Consider the following 26717-nt stretch of genomic DNA (forward strand, 5'->3'; position numbering starts at 1 on the left):
TGGCATGTCATATACATGAAAAAAGGCGTTTTGGGGTCCTGAAAACCAAACTTTTGAAAACGATACTGTTATTGTCTTCATGTAAACTACAAAACTGTTAATATGTGAAAAAGGTGACAACATTTGCATTTGTATTACACTTCAGTCTGTAGACGCGTTGTTTTTTTACATAGTACTGCTAATGTCTTGGTGTCCTGGCAGCAGAGTACAGGGTTTTTAGTCCTTTTTCCGTTATTAGTACAACCTTCGCGTTTAGCGGCATCTTTTATTGTAAACCTTTAATCCCACAGCAATATCATCAATGTTTACTGAATACTGTTCAGTGTTCATGTGTTTTCACAATGCAAAGAGTACATTGTTGTGGTTAATGAGATAATTAAGTGATTCATTGATAATTGAGCATTAGTGATGAACGCCTGCTGTTTATAAGCAGAATCACTGAAGGAAAGAGGAACAAGAACAGAAAAAATAGAAGCGACGAGCAGAAACACAAGCACTACAACAGTATTCCAGCCACAGCCTTAGATTAAATCAATTGAAGAATGAAGACAAAAGCAGACATTTAATCTCTCAAGATCTCAGCAGAGGAGGATTAAACAGCTCCACAAACAGCATGACTACAGCATCACTTATTACTGACCAATTTGACTTTATTTCTGTCATACATCTACAAAACTTCTTACAGTTTATCAAGTAAAGAAAAATAAGACAGTATTGCGTTTGTGATTTCTGTACACTCGTAGTTGCTCAGACACCTGTGTGAACTTGGGGTGAACTGATGTCATGCATCCACTAACTAACAATCACCAAAACACCAGCTGATTCACACACATTGAAAACACTTTAAACACTCAAGTTTCTCATTCCAGTGACATTTTCTGTTAATATTGCCACATGCTCTTTATCGTAGCCATTTGCCGGAACAGCTGTGGTGGTGGTTTCTGCTCCAGACCCAACATGTGCACATGTCCTGGTGGCCAAATAGCCCCATCCTGTGCCACCAAATCATGTATGTTTTATATATTATGTGTTCTACTGTACAGAATATGTTTGTTTTTTCTTCTACATTATATTGCATATTTAACAAATTTCTATTCAAACTGAATTTTGGAAGAAAAAGCAGTGAAGTACACATTAGGCATGTAAAACAGACCTAACCAGTCATAACTTGTAATCACTTGTGACTAAAATATTTCTTTCTCCCTCCCTATTTTCTTGCTTAAGCCCAACGGTGCAATATCAGATGTATGAATGGAGGAGTGTGTGAAGAGGACCATTGCCATTGTCCAAAGGGATATACAGGAATCTTTTGTGGACAGCGTGAGTATACATTGTGTTTGTGGTCTTTGCCCTGCGTAGTACTTGATCCTTTCCAAACTGCACACATCCAAGACTCAACATGTTGTTACTTATTCCTGTCCGTTTCTTCAAAACAGTCTACTAAACCACCCAGTGTCATCTGTCGCACACTAACCTCTGGAGATCTCCTGATCCATGTGGTCTCGAAGTACCTACTGTTTGTAAAGAAGAACACAGACCTTTTTCGACTTGCGTCACAATTAGCATTTCTTCACTTCACTTGAACATTTGGGATGTCTCCCCAATCAAGCACCAATCAAGCAGTGCCTCTCAAACCTGTCCTGGGACCCCTACTACTTGCACATTTTTGATTGTCTCCATTGTAAGATACACAAAATTCAAGTCTTGCAGCCTCTACTAATGAGCTGGTGAGTTTAATCAGGTGTGTTAGATGGAGACTAACAGTGGTGTCTACAGTGGTGGGGGCTTACATGACAGGTTTGAGAAGCACTGCCCAAGGTGACCAGTTCCTCTTTGGACTACCTTTGACCCTGCTCCTTAATGGTTCACAGCATCAGCCCATTTCTGGTAATTTAACTCCTCAGGTTCCAGACCCCAGACATCTTGCGACTTGATTACTGCAATTCCCCCTCGCCCTCTTTCCCTCCTTCCTCTAACTTTAGCTGGACAATAACTTTATTCTAGAGTTGCTGTAAAGCCAAAACAATCTCTGTTACTTTAATGTCCTATTATCTCTGTAAAGCTGCTTTGAAACAATCTATATTGTTAAAAGCGCTATATAAATGAAGGTGCCTTGACATGTGTCCTCTGAAATGATGATGATTGGCTTGTTTTCATTCCCCATAAATTATTTGTCACATCTTTGCTAAGGTCTCTTTAAGGGCTTCCAGGTCCTGCTAGAGTTCAGTTCAGTGATATTCCCACTTGCCTAAATCAACCAACCTCTTAGGGGGCTTTTACACTGGGCTGGTTTGCTGCGGTCCGAGCCCGAGCGCGTTTGTTCCCGGCGCCCCCCGCAGCGTTGGTCTGGTTTCACACTCAACTTGATTCTATCGAACCCTGGTATCATGTGCACGGCGCATGATAGAAAACAGAACGCGTGTCAATATTGTGTTTTTTTTTATTAATTCGCTGCTATTATGCGCAGTTGAGTGAACAATACAGGTTTACTGTGCGTGTGTCGCATAAGGTGGCCTTCTGCTGCTGGCAAACGGACTCAAATTTGTTGCCCTGATTTCACGCGCAATGCAGGAATACACTGCAGGCTCACTCTCGCTCGTATCCAAGGTAAATCATCAACACTATCATCCCTTACAAGTGTTTTATTTAACTGAATACATCACAATAAGCTAAAACGCATGCGCAGGTTACTTTACTTCCTGAACAAGTGCGCACCCGAGTCCGTGCTGCTTTCACATTCACGCGAACCGCGGCACGGTTCGGGAGCAACCGAACTCAGACCACCTCTTCCAGGTAGTCTCGGGTTCGGTACCCCAGTGCGCACCCGGGTCCCATGACAGCGTTCACATTAGCGATTTTTCATGCGAACCGTGCCCCGTTCCCAACTAAACTGCCAGTGTGAAAGCCCCCTGAGTCCTTGCTCAGTCACATTCCAACAAAAGGGGTCTAATGAGTTTAAAGATAAGGAAGGAAGAGGACAGGGTCAGCGTAGTTGAGACTCATGCGTTTTATTCATCAAAATAAACTCCAAACAAAAAGGCACGCCCGTAGCGCATTCACCGTAGTTTTACTACAGCCTTCTCCCTCTCAAACTATTCCAGCAGACTGCAGGACCACACGAGTCTCCAGCTCGCTCTCTCCTCGCTGCTCATTTCCTGGTGGCTTTATCTGGTCTCTCCATGCCAATTACTGAAACGAGACACAGGTGTTTGTTATTTGTCCTTAACCCACTTTCTCACCGCTCGTCTCCCGGCTCTCTCTCCTGTTGCAGACCTCGCTAAACCATGCCCCCCCTGCCACAAGGGGCTTTCGCACTAGAGGAACCTTTTCATAGTTTCTAGAACTATTAGCGGAAGTACCCGCTTTTTGGCGTGTTCGCATCGTTAAAATCGTCAGAACTAAAACTAACTATTTTAGTTCTAGGATCTTCTTTTGGGGAACTAAATTACTCCTACTTCAGAGTCGGTCTAAACCAGCACTATAGGAACTACCAGTGACGTTAGTGTACACTGACTGGCCGAACTCATGCGAAACACCAGGACCCACCATTTTTTTTTAAAGCTGTGTAAACACATTGATTATAGCCTATATACAGTATTGACTGCAGAAACTAACTCTACGAACATGGAAAACAGTGATAGATGGGCCTCTTAACCTTTGAGGAGACTGAGAGAAACATGATTATGTATTTCTGCTAAGCAACACTGGACATCAACCACACGGCATACACTAATACCTTTTCATATACTGTCTACTTTCTTTGTATAACAGTTATATCTAATAATGTATTAGACTAGCCTGGCAAGCCAGACCTACATCAAGATGTTAGGTCTGGGAACTCACAATTGGCATACCTCAATCCGAGGGGCGGGATAAACGGTTGTCTTTCAATATCCCTCGGCACGCAATAGGACAGTGCTACAACCAACCAGAGCAACGAACGGCTGTGGCTGAGTGAGTCCCATGCGTTTTTCCACCAGTGAACCAGCTAGTTGGTATATTAAACTTTTGCCGTATCCGGTCGTCAAAACTCTGAACACATCTTCCTTTTTTAGGAATGACTTAAGTGACGTTCTCTTAACTCCAAGTCATCCAGAGTCGCGGCCAAAGCCGATTCGAAAGACCGCTGTTCGCCAGCAGCATCTTCTTTGTTTTCAAGCAGAGGGAAATCTCCTATGGAAATCACGCGGAACCGTCATAACTCTGCCGTCATTATGTTAAGCCCGCCCACCAACTCTACACGATCTGATTGGCCGGACCAGTTTTTGGTTTTTCCAGCTCAAAAGTCTATGGAGAGTTGCTAGACCACACTTTGCTGCAAAATAATTTTTGCTGCCACTAGGGTGCGTCTAGATTTCTAGGCTAGTATTAGACAGGACCGTTAAACAGATCGTAAACTAATGAACACGGAGAATGTGAGCGCTGTGAGCTCAGGCTCTGGCGTCCTCAACGCTTTAAAATAAAGGTCACAAGAACAAGCGCGGCAGCCGCGGCTTACGTCACTTCAGAGTTTCTACTGGCGGTGCGAATGCAACCAGGAAACCGTTCCTAGGGAAACATTTAGTTCTCGGGGAACCGACCTGGTGGCTAGTTCCTATAACTACCTAAAGGGGCTAATGCTTCAAGATTCCTGTCCTCAATCAAGTTTGATTTGAAACGAAGATTTGATTAAACAAAGATACTTGTTTTTATTATATACAGGAGCAAGAACCCCATCTAGGTGTTTGTACAGTAACATCCTGGCTAGGAATTAGTTAACAACTGAATTGAGAAGTTGTCCAGTAAAATAGTCTCACTCCATAGACTGAGGTTCAGCTGATGTTCACAATGAACAAATTAAAATTAACAAACTAGCAATAATGTTTTGAAGGGTCTGCAGGTGTCCCGTCATAAACGGGACACCTGCTCTGTCATAAACTATAATTGGCACAGGCCTCTGCAGGTCATCCAGGTTCTCCAGGGTTGCAGCAGATGTAAATCATCCAGAGAATCAGTCGTTTCTGTAGGAGTTCAAGGCTTTGCTCATAGACAGCAGAGGGCCGGCCAAAGCTCTTGGCTCGTCTGTTTGGCACTCAGCTGAAAGTCTCGTTGTTCCTGTTTACACCTGGCCACTTCATGCGTTTTCTCAGATCGGATAGCTTCTGATTTATCGAAACGATTCCATTTACACCTGGTCATATAAATGTGTTTTTGCAAAACGGATATAAATCCGATCTTCAATTCCCGCGCTATATGCAGATTTATGGAGTGCACGTCACCGAAAGCAACAGATATGAGCTGCATTTTATTGATCATCAGCTAAAATCAAAGACAGCAATAAGAGAGAGTGGCAACAGCCCTGAGAAGATCATTTCGTTTCTTTACTTTTAATGAAGATGATTGTGTGTTAAGTGTCTGCGACTTACTTTCACTTTGATTTGCGCTAGTTTGCACGTTGGCTTGATGAATAGATGCTCAGCTGCTCATCTAAGGTGATGCGTGATGTGTCATATCTGACTATAACATGACATAGTCTATAACACGCTCTTACACATTTATTTTGTAGCATTTTTGGGAGGAGTAAAATTTACATATGTGGTTTCAACAACCAGATGCATTAACACTTTCGTCTGCAATGCGGCCCAGACCTCCTCCTGAAGTGGTGTGAGCGAGCGGATTCAAACCCGTCTCGAATGCGCTTCGGAGGGCATTTACACCTGGGGCCTCATTTATAAAACTGTGCGTAGAATCCTTACTAAAAGTGTACGTGCGCCCGAAAGCCAAAAATGTCGTACGCAAAAAAATATTCAGACTTATAAAACCGTGCGTACGCCAGAACCTGCGCAGAATTCACTTCATAAATCCCAGTCAGCGGAAGATTGTGCGCACATGCGTCTCCTCCCCGAAATAACCATATATGGAGATTATAACGCCTAGTTTTACTATGCATATCCTCATCTGCATATCATTTGCATATGATTATTCATCCACATGATAACATGTTTAACGGTACAAGACATTAGGAAAATATGAAATACGGATGTGCCGTCACATTACATTAATAAAAATCATTTAGTAGCCCATCCTTCCCTTGTTTTTTAAATAAATAAAATAAAATAGTGCAAAATGCATTTCAGAGAAAGTTTTTCTCAATCTTTTCCACTGGGCAAATAGTATTTTAATTGATTTATATTTTTAATGGAAACAGATAGACCTTGTTGTGCATTATTTGCACGAAACCATTTTCTCAGACAATCTGCTATTATCATGATAAGCAATTATCTCTGTAGTTAACACATTAAAACACAGACAGCATGCCAGAGGAAAAGTGTTCAAAAGCATCACATCCACAACAAATATTTATATTTATTGAATATAAAAATGTTGTAACTTCTCAGTAATGATTTCATGTAGTTTAAGTGTAACACCATTAATGAGAATGGCATATTTAATCTAAATGTTTATATCAGAAGTAAAACATAGTTTAAATCATTCATTTATTTATTTAAACTGTTATTGTGAACATGCACTGTATTTATGATGGACTCATAATGAAGATTTACGGTTTTACTTCATCTGCGTCAGATTCACTAAACGGCCCAACGCACTCGCTGGCGCGGATATTTAAGAAGTGATGGATATTTGCTTCATGTGGTAGGTTTGGTGAGTGAAATTATATTTGTATTATCTTTCTGTATATGTATAATTTTCTTTAGATTTTCTGTCTAAAAGTGACCAAAAAGACATTTAACTACAGCTCACCATCGGTGTCGCCAAACTGCTCCATCTCCAAAACGTTCGTACGCATGGGTCAGAGTTTGCGTGCAGGTGCGCACATTTTCCTGTCAAGTTTGTTCTTATAAATCACAACTTATGCGTCGGAAGTGGCGTACGCCTCTTTCAGGGCCTGTTTTGTGCGTACGCAACGGTTATAAACGAGGCCCTGGTCTTTTCACGATCGATAGCTATCCGATCACAGAAAACGCATGAAGTGGCCAGGTGTAAACAGCCCCTTTGATTCTGGTTCTAAAGCCATGGCCTTTTGCCAAAGTTTTGAAATGTAAGATGAGCAACAAAAACCTGTCTGGACATTAACTGTGTTAACAGCCGACAGCCGTAAGCCAGTCATAATCAGTGTTCAGTTATCCTGAAGTGTCCTTCTCATATGTTTTTCACATAGGACATTTAACACTAATAAACCTAATAGAATTTAGCCCACTTTCATCATCAAATCATGCAGGGCAGGTCCAATATATTGGCTTTTATGTGAAGAATGTGTGTGAACTTATGATTTGTTATGCATTTGATAGTCAGACTGTTACTGCACTATTTAAACCCAGGTGGTTTTGTTTCAGCTGTCTGTGAAAAGACCTGTCAGAATGGTGGACGCTGCATTGGACCGAACCTCTGCGTGTGTGTATACGGCTTCACTGGGCCACTGTGTGAGAGAGGTAAGAACAACCATTCACAAAGCTGTGACTATTACTGTCAGCAGCATATTTGTGCACACACACTCTAGTGCTGTCAACTTAACATGTTAGGGCAATGAATACAAAAATCAATTTGCACAATTAATCATAAAACCCTGACATATACATAAGAATGTAAGGAATGTTTGGTAATATTGTACAATAAGGTTAGATTAGTTAATGCATCATGAACATTAATCTTACAGCATTTATTAATATTAACGTTAATTTCTACATACTTATAAATTTCAATGCTAAACATGTCAATGTCAAATGTCTATGGATAATTAAAGTTTTCAAATAACTTTTGCCCTTCATCCTCTCTGTTCATTTGTTATTCTTTATAGTGAGACATTTAGTGGTCTGTTTTTTGTTTTCATTTTCATAAATCATATTGAATGAGTTCATTTTAGTGCTGTAGCTGAGAGGTGCACATCAGTCACAGAACGTCCTAAAGTTCAAACCTTTGTTTTCTATGAGTGAATACACACTGATTGTCAGCAACTTCAGAAGCTGCTCAAAGCCCTGCCTTGCCACTCACATACAGCCGTTTTCCATTAAATTACATTATATGTATTTGTCCCATATCTAATGTACATACTAAATTCACCCTAGGCTGGATGATGCATTGTGCATAGCCCTTTTTTTTTTTGCCTTCCCATACCCTTTACGCAGTGGTGGCACGTCTCGTCCACTGTGGCTTTATGATCTCTTGTGAGGTTTCATTGACAGATACTGTATCTTCTGTGTAGTTTTGGTTCTTTGACAGAGACATTTTCCAGACATGGTTTATTAGACAACCCTTATTGAGTTTGTGCTGCTTCCAGTGTCTGTCCTCAAACCTCCCAGGTAATAAGCCATGTTTGTTTTCTTCAAATCTCAGGCTTTTAAAGTGTATGTCTCACAGCATACACTTATTGCACATGTGTGTGTTACGCGGCAGCAAGGATGAAACAGAGAGTGAATCCAATCGCAAGCACATTTAATTAAACAGAAACAAACAGGAAATCCAGGGAACTCAGAACAAGACAGTAGTAACATTAAACAACAACCGACAGCCAACAACTGAAACACAGGGGTTTAAATACACAGACAAACAAGCTAAACAAGATAACAAGGGGGCGTGGTTAATAAGAGACACCTGGGGAGACTAATAGACATAGACGAGGAACACCTGTGGACACTGAGCAACAACATGACAAAAGACAAGACACATGGCAGGATAACATGACAAACAGGGAATCACATGACAGACAAGAACAAGGAACAAAACACAAAACCCACACCGTGACATAGCCCCTCCCCTATGGGCGGCTCCCGACGCCCATAAAAACAAAAAACAATAGTTCAGGAGGGTGGTGAAGCGGAGGCGGTCTGGGGGAGGGATGGAGGGCCAGGCCCGCACAGGGGAACGGGACCAGGACATGGTGGACCTGGGCCATGGAGCGTGGGCAGACCAGGCTGTGCAGGCGACCAGGGTGGAGCAGGCAGTTCAGGTGGCCAGGGCGGTGAAGACCCTTCGGGCGGCCAGGGCGGTGAAGACCCTTCGGGCGGCCACGGCGGAGAGGACCCTTCGGGCGGCCACGGCGGTGAAGACCCTTCGGGCGGCCAGGGCGGTGAAGACCCTTCGGGCGGCCACGGCGGAGAGGACCCTTCGGGCGGCCACGGCGGTGAAGACCCTTCGGGCGGCCACGGCGGTGAAGAGGGCCCTGAGCTAAGCAGAACCAGCGGCGAAGGAAACTCTGCGCTGGACAGGACTGGCGCAGGATCAGCGGGCTCTGGCGCAGGATCAGCGGGCTCTGGCGCAGGATCAGCGGGCTCTGGCGCAGGATCAGCGGGCTCTGGCGCAGGATCAGCGGGCTCTGGCTCAAGGGTGTGCGTAGCCCACACACACCACATGGCTGTGGCCATAATGGCCAGTGTTGCGGTCACTGAGGGCTCAGGCGGCGCATGCGTGGCGTGATCAGTCTCTGGCTGGGCAGACGTGACGTGAACAGTCTCTGGCTGGGCAGACGTGACGTGAACAGTCTCTGGCTGGGCAGACGTGACGTGAACAGTCTCTGGCTGGGCAGACGTGACGTGAACAGTCTCTGGCTGGGCAGACGTGACGTGAACAGTCTCTGGCTGGGCAGACGTGACGTGAACAGTCTCTGGCTGGGCAGACGTGACGTGAACAGTCTCTGGCTGGGCAGACGTGACGTGAACAGTCTCTGGCTGGGCAGACGTGACGTGAACAGTCTCTGGCTGGGCAGACGTGACGTGAACAGTCTCTGGCTGGGCAGACGTGACGTGAACAGTCTCTGGCTGGGCAGGCGTGACGTGAACAGTCTCTGGCTGGGCAGACGTGACGTGAACAGTCTCTGGCTGGGCAGAAGTGACGTGAAGCTCTGGCTGGACGTGGCTGACGTGAAGCTCTGGCTGGACGTGGCTGACGTGAAGCTCTGGCTGGATGTGGCTGACGTGAAGCTCTGGCTGGACGTGGCTGACGTGAAGCTCTGGCTGGACGGTCTCTGGCTGGACGGTCTCTGGCTGGACGGTCTCTGGCTGGACGGTCTCTGGCTGGACGGTCTCTGGCTGGACGGTCTCTGGCTGGACGGTCTCTGGCTGGACGGTCTTTGAGGAGGCCTTTCTCCTCCTCCTCCGGGCCACCGGACTCGGAACCACCGGAACTGGGACCAGTGTTGAAGGCCTGGCGTACCCCGGGCTGAAGCTCTCCAGACAACTGGAGAGTGCCTCTCTCCAATCCAGGCCAGAGAGATCGGGGAGCTCCCTAGGGTTGACCGCCTTAGCCCCCAGCCGGTAACACAATTTTATAGCCTCATTCCCTAGGGTGCATGAGGCAGCAAGTGCAGCAAACCCCCAGGTAAACTGAAACAAATCCGGGCTGTTCAGGGCTAAGGCCGCGGTTTTCCCAGCAAACTCCCGGTCCATGCTGGGAAGATCAGACGAGATCCGTGCTGCTGGATTCATTGGCGGTCGGTTGTTCTGTTACGCGGCAGCAAGGATGAAACAGAGAGTGAATCCAATCGCAAGCACATTTAATTAAACAGAAACAAACAGGAAATCCAGGGAACTCAGAACAAGACAGTAGTAACATTAAACAACAACCGACAGCCAACAACTGAAACACAGGGGTTTAAATACCCAGACAAACAAGCTAAACAAGATAACAAGGGGGCGTGGTTAATAAGAGACACCTGGGGAGACTAATAGACATAGACGAGGAACACCTGTGGACACTGAGCAACAACATGACAAAAGACAAGACACATGGCAGGATAACATGACAAACAGGGAATCACATGACAGACAAGAACAAGGAACAAAACACAAAACCCACACCGTGACAGTGTGTGTGTGTCATTTTTTGGACCCTTTGTAGATGCAATTTTCAGTGGAAATGTATTTTGTATTTTTATTTATTTAGATTATTTTAGTTTTTTACCATGTCATTTGACAAGGTTACCGCTGAACGTTAAGCAAATCATGTTTACAATAGAGCTGTAGACAATTAGGGTCCATCTCTAAATATGTGCTTACAGCCTTGCAAAATACCAATAGCTAATTATTGTTACTAAACCTAAAGAACCACAGTATCATATTTAAGGATTCATATACTTGTCATTTGAATAGACAGCTGAGTGAAATTGTATTTCTCGTGCCTTGGAATAATACACAAGTTTATAATTTAACAATTATTAATAATCCATGATATATTTCTTTCAAAACATGTTTTGTGATGAAATTGTTATATTTCAGGGTTGAAAGTTGGTTAAAAAATTGCTGTTGTTAACCAGATTATTAACAGTCCTGAATTGCAACAACGAGATATAACGAGCATGTAGACAAAGACAAATTCTGGATTTTATAAAATGCGTAAAGCAGCTTGGAAAAACAGTGAGTGCATATTTGTAATTTTAATCTATATTAATGAAAGTGTTAGTATTTTCCTGAGAATGAGATGTAAATAAACATCTCTCATTAATGATTAATGTTTCATTGTAGAATAAACCCATAACAAATAAATTAACTGAAATTCTATTTACACACTGTAAAAAATTTAATGTTTTTACATTGCTTTAACACATCAAAATAAGGTAAGCAATTTTCAACTTAATTTATACAAGATTTAACTCAATTTAAAGGTGACCTATAATTCAAAATTGAATTTACCTTGGTATAGTCAAATAACAAGAGTTCAGTGCATGGACATGACATAGAGTGAATCTCAAACTGGACTGTTTTCGCGTTCTCATTTAATTCACGTTTATGAAAAACACCCCTGAAAAACGGTCGGTTCTCCACACAATACCGACTCTGACGCAATAGTCGGGATCATTAATATGTACGCCTCCAAATATTTGCATAATGCCAGCCCTCAATGCCAGGCGGAACTGCGCAGCCGAAGCATGGCAGTTGCTCAGTGTGGATGTACACATGAACACAAAAGTATTTTTTAGTTCCTTCATCTGAGCCTCTGAAGAAACAATGGGTTCATTTTATTTTCTCTGGAAATTTCCAAACATTTCACCGCCTGTTTCCTCAACTTGGGCCAATACAGAGCTGGCCTCGGATCGAGCTACCAAGCAACACTTTCTGATGTGTAATTGTTCAAGTTCAGACAGGTAATCTTTCTCTCAAAATCGTTCAATACTGTTTATGCATCAGTAAGTCAAGCCAGTGACTAAAATATCAGCTTCACATCGTTTCTTTTAGTAGGATGAAAATAATCGTATTTAAATTGTGAACAAATTATATACAGAAAGCGATCAAAGAACAATCTTTCCACACAGCGCGAGTTTATCTGGACACTTGCCAAACTCGTTATGAAATCAATGACGCACGTTACTGCACAACGAAGCTCTTACTGTATTTACATCATCGTGTTTGCATTGGTGAAAGCAGAGAGAGTGCAGAAACTGCTTTGCAATGATAAGATCTTCATTCATTTTATGTGATGGTAATAGATCTAAATACTTTAAAAACATCTCACGATTCGTTAATCTTGATAGCTGTTATAGTAAAAACGTATAATAGCAGTAGTAAAAGTATTCGGGAGAGAGTTTCACATGTAATGTGTAGCTATTTCATATGCAAGCATGTCAGCCAATCACAGCAGTGGCCGCGGTTACACTGAATCCCACAGCCAATCACAGCAGTGGCCGCGGTTACACTGAATCCCACAGCCAATCACAGCAGTGGCCGCGGTTACACTGAATCCCACAGCCAATCACAGCAGTGGCCGCGGTTACACTGAATCCCACAGCCAATCACAGCAGTGGCCGCGGTTACACTGAATCCCACAGCCAATCACAGCAGTGGCCGCGGTTACACTGAATCCCACAGCCAATCACAGCAGTGGCCGCGGTTACACTGAATCCCACAGCAGACACGCCCCTTCAAACAGAGTGTTCAAATCAGAGGCTAAAAGCAGGCTAGGAAAAATGCCATTTATTTCTAAATTATGATTATTTTTAATCTAAAAAACATACTAACATTATAAGGGTAACCCAGGAAACATTATAAAATAATAATAGAAAACATTCTAGGGCACCTTTAAGTCATTTTAATGTAATATAAGTTGAAATGACTTGAAAATCCAAGTTGATTGTACTAAAAAATTTGAGGCATCAACTTTTTTTTTTTTTTTTTTACAGTGCAGGGGTTTTGAAATAAAATGAAATGCTGGATGTTTTGGGCCTTGTATTGTGATTGTAAAGGATCACATGGAAAATTAAAATAAGTATCATATGGAAAAATATTCTGAGCAACACTGACCATTTAAAGTTGAATCGTAACCTTAGCTGCAACTCTTGAAGAAGTATTCATGCTAAGGAAAGAGAAAACGAGGACAAAAATGTTTTTTTTTTCTCCAGGATTTGGCACAGAAGCTGCCGGTAAATGAAAGCTCATGGTTGTGTAATGCAGAGCACATGTCAAGCGCACAGGACAGCTCAGACTACCCGAGTCATTCTCTCTCCAGACGGCCTCCATGTGCTGCCGCTTTACGCAGACTCTTTAAACATCATTTTATGGAACATGTTTCTTTGTTCGTTTTGCAGACATTGGTTCAATGTAGGCTATTAAAATTCCTCTGGAGATGGTAAAACAAACAGTCTGCAAATTCAAAATGCACAAATGTTTTCTGTTCATGCTTCCCATTAATACATGGGTGGACTTTGTTTCTTTCTTCTCTTTTCTTTTTTTCTTCCAAAATATCAGCTCCTATCTCCAATAATTGTCCCATTGGTTGCCATGGATAAGGAATTATTTTCTTTCTTTAAAAAAATGACACCTATTTTTTAGGACCATTACAATTTTTCACATTGTAACTGCATTTACATGACTATAAGAAATATACTAATCACTGAAATGTAAACAATTAAAAATCATTTGTATTACTATGTGAAGAAATAACTGCATTACTTACAGATGGTTGTGTATGTGCTTGCTTTATTTGTGCTGATTGGGGCATACATTCGGCTGCATCTTCTTAACGCTGGCTATCTCTCCGTCTCACCATCATCTGTACAGGAGCGCAGACACACATGTGCAACCACAGCTTTTCTAGATTCAGGAAGTCATGAAGAGAAAATTAACCGTATTTGTCCAATAATATTACTTCCCTGGTGAATGATACGTGATCATTTGTTCTTTTGACTTGAAGATTGTGATAATTGTGATTTCTATTGCTGTATCAGATTACCGAACGGGCCCGTGCTTCCCCCAGGTCCTCAGCAGTGAGTGTGCAGGTCAGAGCGGGGGATTTGTGTGCAGTAAAGCCCTGTGCTGTGCCACGGTGGGGCGAGCGTGGGGTGACCCGTGCCAGCTGTGCCCTCCTCTCAGCTCGTCCTGCAGCACAGGGTTCATCACAAACACTCGCACAGGAGCCTGCCAAGGTCAGCACTGCTTTATTACAGTATTAAAGCGTGGAAAGTACAGTGATGTGTCAGTAAACGTCAATTGCTTTGTAAACGTGTTTTATGCATTTATACTTTCAGCATTGAATTTTGGTGATCTTTCAAAAATACATTTATACTAAGAGTTATTCATTTAGTTGACACTTTATCCAAACATAAGTGATTGGTGCTGTCGAAACAGGAATATGAGAATGGCAGATCGAAAACATATATATTTTTGTAACTCTGTTTTGTGGTGCTGGTAGCTCAGAAATCACACACGCTACCTTAAAGAGCAAACTAAACAGGGCAAATTAGCATAGGACTGCAATACCATTAACCCTCTGGGGACCAGAAACGCGCCGGCGCGTTTTGCTCGTTTTTTTTCACATAGCAGAAAAATAGACTTAACCCTCTGGGGACCAAGAACGCGCCCGCGCGTTTTGCTGTTTTTTTTTCCACATAGCAGCAACATAGACTTAAAATACTCCGTCATTTATGGTCATATAAATAAAATCAATACATGATTATAAACTATAGAGGGTCTTCTTTTTTTGTGTACACTCACATTAACATCAAAACCTTGTGTTTTTTTAAAAATAAATAAAATAAACAGGGTGCGCTTTCAGCTCACTCTGTCTCCGCAAAAATCTTTCTGAAACATGTCTGGAAAATGAACGGAAACTCCGCTAATACTTATCACACAAACATGAAACATACGTCTAAAGAACGCTTTAAATTTATACTTTTAAATAAAACAATTCACATTTAAAACAAATATTCTCCTGCAATGTAATCTGTCAAAAACTAAAGAGAAGTACAGTTTCTCCTGTCTCAGCTCATTATCGTTAATTTGTTCACACCCACTCGCAGAGCGCGCTATTCATAAGATAATGTGTTGAGGCCATTTGCAAAATAGATAAACGCCCCCAGGCAAATGCTGTAAACACACAATATTTTTTAGTCAGATTAAGATTCGTCTTGTGCGGCTATGAGGAATAATCCTGGGACATTTACCACAGAAGGGCTGGTTTATTTTCACTTCGAGGAGGAGCAACAGATTCAGCTGAGAAGTGTAAGTGTTTTGTGCTTTGTTCTAATCGCGATATAGAATAACGTTAGTGTCTGTAAACGGACAAATAGCATATCCTACTGTTTAAATGTGAATTATGTTTCTCTGTGTGTGTGTGTGTGTGTGTGTGTGTGTGTGTGTGTGTGTGTGTGTGTGTGTGTGTGTGTGTGTGTGTGTGTGTGAATGAATGAATGAACGCACAGATACGCACTGTTACAGACGAAATAAAAGAACATTTCTTTGACTAGTTTTGGATAAAGTTTTTCAAATCAAATAAGCATCAAATAAGCTTCAAAATAAAGACATCAAATAAGCTTATGTTTTGTCAATAAACTAATCAACTAAGATGTTTGTTCCAATGCAAGCTATATCAAAATAATGAATCCTCAACTTTGAAATATGTATGATCAAACTAAGACATTTATGGAAAAAGACTATTTTCTTTTCAAGATGTTTCCAACTCTAACTTTGAACTGAAATAAAACCATGTCTATATGGTGAAGGGTGTGTGATAGAAGTGTCCAGAGTATGCACCCTGTATTTTAAAGAAGAACATTTAATTATTTGCAATACATTATTCATTCACAAAGAATTCAGGGACATTATTCATTTCCCTAAAGGTTAGAGTTTTCCACATTTTTTAAATTAAGGCATTAAGATTTTTTATTCCTCTTCTTAGTCAACTTTAGCATGGGTGTTTTCACTTATTCTAAGCAGTGTGTGTGTGTGTGTGTGTGTGTATATACACTACCGTTCAAAAGTTTGGGGTCAGTGAGAATTTTATTTTTATTTTTTGGAGGAAAGAAATCAATACTTTTATTTATCAAGGAATAATTAATTTGATCGAAAGTGACAGTAAAGACATTTATAATGTTACAAAAGTCTTTTGAACTTCCTATTCATCAAAGAATCCTAAAAAAAAAAAAAAAAAAACTGTACAACTGACAGACCAACAACTGTTTCAACATTGATAATAATAATAAATGTTTCTTGAGCATCAAATCCTCATATTATACTGATTTGTGAAGGATCATTTGACACTGAAGACACTGACACTGGTGATGCTGAAAATTCAGCTTTGATCACAGGAATAAATTACACTTTACTATATATTCACACAGAAAACAGCTGATTTACACTGGAATAATATTTAATACTAGAACCGATTTTTGTTGTATTTTTAATCAAATAAGCGCAGCCATGGTTAGCAGAAGAGAATTCTTTTAAAAGTATTTAAAATCGTACCGACCCCAAACTTTTGAACGGTAGTGTATATATAATTAAAAAGCAATTTTAACCAGAAACCAGTCCTTTGTTGTGTATCTTTGGATTATGTTGTGTTGTAAATAAATCCAAACAATCTAAAAGCCATTCTTTTTTAAATCTCCTCATTCTTTGTGCAAGGCTCCTCATAAGGGCCTGATAGCACCTAATAGGGCCATTATGGGGAGGGTCTTTGTCTTTCTCAGGTGTGAAATGCCATACATATTAATGAGAGATCACGCCTCCTCGCATAAAGCTTTCTCACACTAAACACGTCATACACATTATAAAAGACTTTATTGACTTATCTGAATGAGTAGTCAGGATGATTCTCACATAGTTTTGGAGCAAATATTCTAGGCTATGTGATACAATTTTCTAAAGTCTTGTGAATAAATAATCAATATGTGTTTTGTGGCCTTATTTCAGAAACTTTTATTTTTAAGTTTTTCAATAACCATGCATAAATAATATTCTCTCAAAAATACAAACATGTACATACATGTTGTTCAAATATTATGGTAGACCCGTTTGTGCTATATAGAGTGAATTTACACCGTTGCCATTAACATGTTTATAAATAACTGAAAAAAGCACAAATGTCAGTGCATGTCAAAACATCCCAAGGGCCTCAAAAAACCCTTGGTCCCCAGAGGGTTAAAGTACTACCATCATTTCTGTTCATATAGAGTTAAGAAATATGAGAAAATAATAAAGAAAATAAACAGGGTGTGCCTTCTGCCTCTCAGTCACCGTGAACTTTTTTTCTGGAGCACGTCTCTAATCTTCAACACAACTCAGCTAATACTATTCACCCAGCCATAAGCAATATATCTTTTAAATCATTTGAGTTTGTACTTTTAAATGATCCGATTCAAAACTAAAATTAATATTCTCCGTTTATGTCATCTATATAAAAAGAGAGACGTGTCAGCCCGTCTCATTATCGTTCTCTCAGCTGATTATCTCTGGTAATGTGACACGCCCACGGAGAGCACGCGCTATTCAAACGCAAATATGTGAAGCAACACATTGAGACACGTTAACGCCCATAAACTCTGATAACACACATTATTTTTTAGTCAGATTAATCTACTGTCGTCTTGCGCGGCTATATGAGGAACAAACCTGGGACAATTTACCACTGGGTTTATTTTCACTTCGAGGATGAACAGATTCAGCTGAGAAGTGTAAGTGTTTTATGCTTACAAGTGCTTTGTTCTAATCGCGATATAGAATAACATTAGTGTCTGTAAACGGAAAAATAGCATACTGTTTAAATGTGAATCATGTTTGTGTGTGTGTGTGTGAATGAATGAATGAATGAATGAATGAACGCACAGATACGCACTGTTACATATATAAGCTCTTCAGTATTATCAGCTGATCCTCTACCTATAGGAATATGACGCCTATCACTGTATACATATATAAGCTCTTCAGTATTATCAGCTGATCCTCTACCTATAGGAATATGACGCCTATCACTGTACACATATATAAGCTCTTCAGTATTATCAGCTGATCCTCTACCTATAGGAATATGACGCCTATCACTGTACACATATATAAGCTCTTCAGTATTATCAGCTGATCCTCTACCTATAGGAATATGACACCTATCACTGTACACATATATAAGCTCTTCAGTATTATCAGCAGATCCTCTACCTATAGGAATATGACACCTATCACTGTACACATATATAAGCTCTTGAGTATTATCAGCAGATCCTCTACCTATAGGAATATAACGCCTATCACTGTACACATATATAAGCTCTTGAGTATTATCAGCAGATCCTCTACCTATAGGAATATGACGCCTATCACTGTATACATATATAAGCTCTTCAGTATTATCAGCTGATCCTCTACCTATAGGAATATGACGCCTATCACTGTACACATATATAAGCTCTTCAGTATTATCAGCTGATCCTCTACCTATAGGAATATGATGCCTATCACTGTACACATATATAAGCTCTTCAGTATTATCAGCTGATCCTCTACCTATAGGAATATGATGCCTATCACTGTACACATATATAAGCTCTTCAGTATTATCAGCTGATCCTCTACCTATAGGAATATGACACCTATCACTGTACACATATATAAGCTCTTCAGTATTATCAGCTGTTCCTCTACCTATAGGAATATGACGCCTATCACTGTATTCATATATAAGCTCTTCAGTATTATCAGCAGATCCTCTACCTATAGGAATATGACGCCTATCACTGTACTCATATATAAGCTCTTCAGTATTATCAGCTGATCCTCTACCTATAGGAATATGACACCTATCACTGTACACATATATAAGCTCTTCAGTATTATCAGCTGATCCTCTACCTATAGGAATATGACGCCTATCACTGTACACATATATAAGCTCTTCAGTATTATCAGCTGATCCTCTACCTATAGGAATATGACGCCTATCACTGTATTCATATATAAGCTCTTCAGTATTATCAGCTGATCCTCTACCTATAGGAATATGACACCTATCACTGTACACATATATAAGCTCTTCAGTATTATCAGCTGATCCTCTACCTATAGGAATATGACGCCTATCACTGTATTCATATATAAGCTCTTCAGTATTATCAGCTGATCCTCTACCTATAGGAATATGACGCCTATCACTGTACACATATATAAGCTCTTCAGTATTATCAGCTGATCCTCTACCTATAGGAATATGACGCCTATCACTGTATTCATATATAAGCTCTTCAGTATTATCAGCAGATCCTCTACCTATAGGAATATGACGCCTATCACTGTACACATATATAAGCTCTTCAGTATTATCAGCTGATCCTCTACCTATAGGAATATGACGCCTATCACTGTACACATATATAAGCTCTTCAGTATTATCAGCTGATCCTCTACCTATAGGAATATGACGCCTATCACTGTACACATATATAAGCTCTTCAGTATTATCAGCTGTTCCTCTACCTATAGGAATATGACGCCTATCACTGTACACATATATAAGCTCTTCAGTATTATCAGCTGTTCCTCTACCTATAGGAATATGACGCCTATCACTGTACACATATATAAGCTCTTCAGTATTATCAGCAGATCCTCTACCTATATGAATATGACGCCTATCACTGTACACATATATAAGCTCTTCAGTATTATCAGCTGTTCCTCTACCTATAGGAATATGACGCCTATCACTGTATTCATATATAAGCTCTTCAGTATTATCAGCTGATCCTCTACCTATAGGAATATGACACCTATCACTGTACACATATATAAGCTCTTCAGTATTATCAGCTGATCCTCTACCTATAGGAATATGACGCCTATCACTGTATTCATATATAAGCTCTTCAGTATTATCAGCTGATCCTCTACCTATAGGAATATGACGCCTATCACTGTACACATATATAAGCTCTTCAGTATTATCAGCTGATCCTCTACCTATAGGAATATGACGCCTATCACTGTATTCATATATAAGCTCTTCAGTATTATCAGCTGATCCTCTACCTATAGGAATATGACGCCTATCACTGTACACATATATAAGCTCTTCAGTATTATCAGCTGATCCTCTACCTATAGGAATATGACGCCTATCACTGTATTCATATATAAGCTCTTCAGTATTATCAGCAGATCCTCTACCTATAGGAATATGACGCCTATCACTGTACACATATATAAGCTCTTCAGTATTATCAGCTGATCCTCTACCTATAGGAATATGACGCCTATCACTGTATTCATATATAAGCTCTTCAGTATTATCAGCAGATCCTCTACCTATAGGAATATGACGCCTATCACTGTATTCATATATAAGCTCTTCAGTATTATCAGCTGATCCTCTACCTATAGGAATATGAAGCCTATCACTGTACACATATATAAGCTCTTCAGTATTATCAGCAGATCCTCTACCTATAGGAATATGACGCCTATCACTGTACACATATATAAGCTCTTCAGTATTATCAGCTGTTCCTCTACCTATAGGAATATGACGCCTATCACTGTATTCATATATAAGCTCTTCAGTATTATCAGCAGATCCTCTACCTATAGGAATATGACACCTATCACTGTACACATATATAAGCTCTTCAGTATTATCAGCTGATCCTCTACCTATAGGAATATGACGCCTACACTCAAAAAAATGATATGTTGGCTTTACTTAACTTTTTTATGTAAACAGGTTCCACCGGTTCCACATAACTATGTTTCGTTAAACAAACATAATATGTTCATGTAACTTCAACATCATGGAATTTGGTCATTTTAAGCGACCCAATTAAACTCTGAGCTAATGAGTTAATTAAGTGAATAATTGAGTGATGATTGAGCATTATTGAAGACACCTGATGTTAACAAGCAGAATCTCTGAAGGAGAAAACCGGAATGTTTAAGTCACCATTATGGAGATAAGTGTGTGTTTTAGTTGGGCTCTTGACCATTAACTTATTAACTTTAGATATTGTTTGGTTGCTGTACATGAGTTATAACAGCCAGATGAACAATAAACAAAGGTCATCTGATGGTGTTGGTTGTGTTTTAACATAATCGTTATTTCACAATTGACCTCAATCACTGAACTTATATTGAACCCAATTTCTGAGTTAAGTTTACCTTACTGTCATTGTAGAGCATACTTTTTTAGCCTTTTCAATGAAATTAAAATGATCAAATCAAGAAATAAAAAATAAACTTCTTAAAAAATATCGTGAGTAGGCACACACAGACATCAAGAATCAGCATATGAATCTCAGCAATGGTGACAAACAGATCATAAGCTCATTATTTATTCATGCAGCAATGCATGATGGGAGCCATGAATGAGATTTGATTGGTGGCACCGAGAATGCACTGCAACATGCTTTATAATTGTCACCATTGTTGAGATTCACAGGCTGATTCTTGATGTCTGTGTGTGCCTACTCAAAAAAGTTTTTAGGAAGTTTCTTTTTTATTTATTGATTTGATCATTTGAATTTCATTGGAAAGTCTAAAAATAGTATGCTCTACAATGACAATGCTGCTATTATTCGAAAGGTTAACTTAACTCAGAAATTCAGTTTAATATAAGTTCAGTGACTCAGGTCAAATGATTGTGAAAAAATGATTATGTTAAAACATAACCAACACCATCAGATGACCTTTGTTTATTGTTCATCCGGCTGTTATAACTCATGTACAGCAACCAAACAAAATGTAAAGATAATAAGTTAATGGTCAAGAGCCCAACTAAAACACACACTTATCTCCATATTGGTGACTTAAACATTCCGGTTTTCTCCTTCAGAGATTCTGCTTGTTAACATCAGGTGTCTTCAATAATGCTCAATCATCACTAAATTATTTACTTAATTAACTCATTAGCTCAGAGTTTAATTGGGTCGCTTAAAATGACCAAATTCCATGATGTTGAAGTTACATGAACATATTATGTTTGTTTAACGAAACATAGTTATGTGGAACCGGTGGAACCTGTTTACATAAAAAAGTTAAGTAAAGCCAACATATCATTTTTTTGAGTGTATCACTGTATTCATATATAAGCTCTTCAGTATTATCAGCTGATCCTCTACCTATAGGAATATGACGCCTATCACTGTACACATATATAAGCTCTTCAGTATTATCAGCTGATCCTCTACCTATAGGAATATGACGCCTATCACTGTATTCATATATAAGCTCTTCAGTATTATCAGCAGATCCTCTACCTATAGGAATATGACGCCTATCACTGTACACATATATAAGCTCTTCAGTATTATCAGCTGATCCTCTACCTATAGGAATATGACGCCTATCACTGTACACATATATAAGCTCTTCAGTATTATCAGCTGATCCTCTACCTATAGGAATATGACGCCTATCACTGTACACATATATAAGCTCTTCAGTATTATCAGCTGATCCTCTACCTATAGGAATATGACGCCTATCACTGTACACATATATAAGCTCTTCAGTATTATCAGCTGATCCTCTACCTATAGGAATATGACGCCTATCACTGTACACATATATAAGCTCTTCAGTATTATCAGCTGTTCCTCTACCTATAGGAATATGACGCCTATCACTGTACACATATATAAGCTCTTCAGTATTATCAGCAGATCCTCTACCTATAGGAATATGACACCTATCACTGTACACATATATAAGCTCTTCAGTATTATCAGCTGATCCTCTACCTATAGGAATATGACGCCTATCACTGTATTCATATATAAGCTCTTCAGTATTATCAGCTGATCCTCTACCTATAGGAATATGACGCCTATCACTGTACACATATATAAGCTCTTCAGTATTATCAGCTGATCCTCTACCTATAGGAATATGACGCCTATCACTGTACACATATATAAGCTCTTCAGTATTATCAGCTGTTCCTCTACCTATAGGAATATGACGCCTATCACTGTACACATATATAAGCTCTTCAGTATTATCAGCAGATCCTCTACCTATAGGAATATGACGCCTATCACTGTACACATATATAAGCTCTTCAGTATTATCAGCTGTTCCTCTACCTATAGGAATATGACGCCTATCACTGTACACATATATAAGCTCTTCAGTATTATCAGCTGTTCCTCTACCTATAGGAATATGACGCCTATCACTGTATTCATATATAAGCTCTTCAGTATTATCAGCAGATCCTCTACCTATAGGAATATGACACCTATCACTGTACACATATATAAGCTCTTCAGTATTATCAGCTGATCCTCTACCTATAGGAATATGACGCCTATCACTGTATTCATATATAAGCTCTTCAGTATTATCAGCTGATCCTCTACCTATAGGAATATGACGCCTATCACTGTACACATATATAAGCTCTTCAGTATTATCAGCTGATCCTCTACCTATAGGAATATGACGCCTATCACTGTATTCATATATAAGCTCTTCAGTATTATCAGCAGATCCTCTACCTATAGGAATATGACGCCTATCACTGTACACATATATAAGCTCTTCAGTATTATCAGCTGATCCTCTACCTATAGGAATATGACGCCTATCACTGTATTCATATATAAGCTCTTCAGTATTATCAGCTGTTCCTCTACCTATAGGAATATGACGCCTATCACTGTATTCATATATAAGCTCTTCAGTATTATCAGCAGATCCTCTACCTATAGGAATATGACACCTATCACTGTACACATATATAAGCTCTTCAGTATTATCAGCTGATCCTCTACCTATTGGAATATGACGCCTATCACTGTACACATATATAAGCTCTTCAGTATTATCAGCTGATCCTCTACCTATAGGAATATGACGCCTATCACTGTATTCATATATAAGCTCTTCAGTATTATCAGCAGATCCTCTACCTATAGGAATATGCCGCCTATCACTGTACACATATATAAGCTCTTCAGTATTATCAGCTGATCCTCTACCTATAGGAATATGACGCCTATCACTGTACACATATATAAGCTCTTCAGTATTATCAGCTGATCCTCTACCTATAGGAATATGACGCCTATCACTGTATACATATATAAGCTCTTCAGTATTATCAGCTGATCCTCTACCTATAGGAATATGACGCCTATCACTGTATTCATATATAAGCTCTTCAGTATTATCAGCAGATCCTCTACCTTTAGGAATATGATGCCTATCACTGTATTCATATATAAGCTCTTCAGTATTATCAGCTGATCCTCTACCTATAGGAATATGACGCCTATCACTGTATACATATATAAGCTCTTCAGTATTATCAGCTGATCCTCTACCTATAGGAATATGACGCCTATCACTGTACACATATATAAGCTCTTCAGTATTATCAGCTGATCCTCTACCTATAGGAATATGACGCCTATCACTGTACACATATATAAGCTCTTCAGTATTATCAGCTGATCCTCTACCTATAGGAATATGACGCCTATCACTGTATTCATATATAAGCTCTTCAGTATTGTCAGCTGATCCTCTACCTATAGGAATATGACGCCTATCACTGTATTCATATATAAGCTCTTCAGTATTATCAGCTGATCCTCTACCTATAGGAATATGACTCCTATCACTGTACACATATATAAGCTCTTCAGTATTATCAGCTGTTCCTCTACCTATAGGAATATGACGCCTATCACTGTACTCATATATAAGCTCTTCAGTATTATCAGCTGTTCCTCTACCTATAGGAATATGACGCCTATCACTGTACACATATATAAGCTCTTCAGTATTTTCAGCTGATCCTCTACCTATAGGAATATGACGCCTATCACTGTACACATATATAAGCTCTTCAGTATGATCAGCTGATCCTCTACCTATAGGAATATGACGCCTATCACTGTACACATATATAAGCTCTTCAGTATTATCAGCTGATCCTCTACCTATAGGAATATGACGCCTATCACTGTATACATATATAAGCTCTTCAGTATTATCAGCTGATCCTCTACCTATAGGAATATGACGCCTATCACTGTACACATATATAAGCTCTTCAGTATTATCAGCTGATCCTCTACCTATAGGAATATGACGCCTATCACTGTATACATATATAAGCTCTTCAGTATTATCAGCTGATCCTCTACCTATAGGAATATGACGCCTATAACTGTACACATATATAAGCTCTTCAGTATTATCAGCTGATCCTCTACCTATAGGAATATGACGCCTATCACTGTACACATATATAAGCTCTTCAGTATTATCAGCTGATCCTCTACCTATAGGAATATGACGCCTATCACTGTATTCATATATAAGCTCTTCAGTATTATCAGCTGATCCTCTACCTATAGGAATATGACGCCTATAACTGTACACATATATAAGCTCTTCAGTATTATCAGCAGATCCTCTACCTATAGGAATATGACGCCTATCACTGTACACATATATAAGCTCTTCAGTATTATCAGCTGATCCTCTACCTATAGGAATATGACGCCTATCACTGTATTCATATATAAGCTCTTCAGTATTATCAGCTGATCCTCTACCTATAGGAATATGACGCCTATCACTGTATACATATATAAGCTCTTCAGTATTATCAGCTGATCCTCTACCTATAGGAATATGACGCCTATCACTGTACACATATATAAGCTCTTCAGTATTATCAGCAGATCCTCTACCTATAGGAATATGACGCCTATCACTGTACACATATATAAGCTCTTCAGTATTATCAGCTGATCCTCTACCTATAGGAATATGACGCCTATCACTGTACACATATATAAGCTCTTCAGTATTATCAGCTGATCCTCTACCTATAGGAATATGACGCCTATCACTGTACTCATATATAAGCTCTTCAGTATTATCAGCAGCTGTCGAGTTTCTCAGGAGCGCATTACCCTCCTCCCTCCCCAGCTCCTCCTGTCTCAGTCAGCATTCGGCATTATGATTCCCCTTGAATCAGAATAAATTCTCGAATTATGTTGTACTTTAAAATCTTGATTTAATGATATCTGCATACATTCATGTTGGTTCTGTTATGTTTCCCCTAAGGGGGGTTATCGCTGCTCTTATCATGCTAGGCTGACTGGATGCGCAGGGAGTTCTCGCCCAGAACAGAACCACACGCCAATCCAAACTGTATGCTAACTGTCAATCGTATTTGACAATAGTGGTCCTGACAGAAGTGACTATTTATGAGTGAGTTATTGAATCATTCACTCACTCAATTGGTTTAAAAGCCTTGATTCATGCAGGAAGGTGTTGCTCAGAGACGTGCTGTGGTTGAACTGTTGTTAGAAGGAAAGTTACACTGATCCCATAGCTGTTCTCTTCACAAATGATCACAGAAGTACTGGGATACAAGTTTATAGTTCAGATATACACAAAGTAGAGCATATCACCTTTTGAAACTAACTTGATGCTTCAAAAAACAATCGTATCGATTACGTCATTGAATCATTCATTCAAACCAATTTTTAAAAAATAAATCTTTCAAACTAATAA

The 26717-nt window shown here is 39.6% G+C and overlaps 1 protein-coding gene across 1 annotated transcript in view; it reads left to right on the forward strand.

Annotated features, from left to right (window-relative positions):
- Positions 1-910: 910 nt before the first annotated feature.
- LOC130099783 (fibrillin-2) overlaps positions 911-26717 on the forward strand; it is a 178827-nt gene continuing 153020 nt past the window's right edge. The window contains exons 1-4 of the mRNA XM_056265589.1: positions 911-1009; positions 1225-1320; positions 7335-7430; positions 14150-14347. Of these exons, the coding sequence (XP_056121564.1) occupies positions 958-1009; positions 1225-1320; positions 7335-7430; positions 14150-14347 (442 nt within the window). The 5' untranslated portion in view covers positions 911-957. The remainder of the gene's footprint in view (positions 1010-1224; positions 1321-7334; positions 7431-14149; positions 14348-26717) is intronic.

This window comes from Rhinichthys klamathensis, unplaced genomic scaffold (assembly GCF_029890125.1).
Source record: "Rhinichthys klamathensis goyatoka isolate OS25496 unplaced genomic scaffold, OSU_Roscu_1.1 h1tg000236l_1, whole genome shotgun sequence".
Taxonomy (NCBI): Eukaryota; Metazoa; Chordata; class Actinopteri; order Cypriniformes; family Leuciscidae; genus Rhinichthys; species Rhinichthys klamathensis.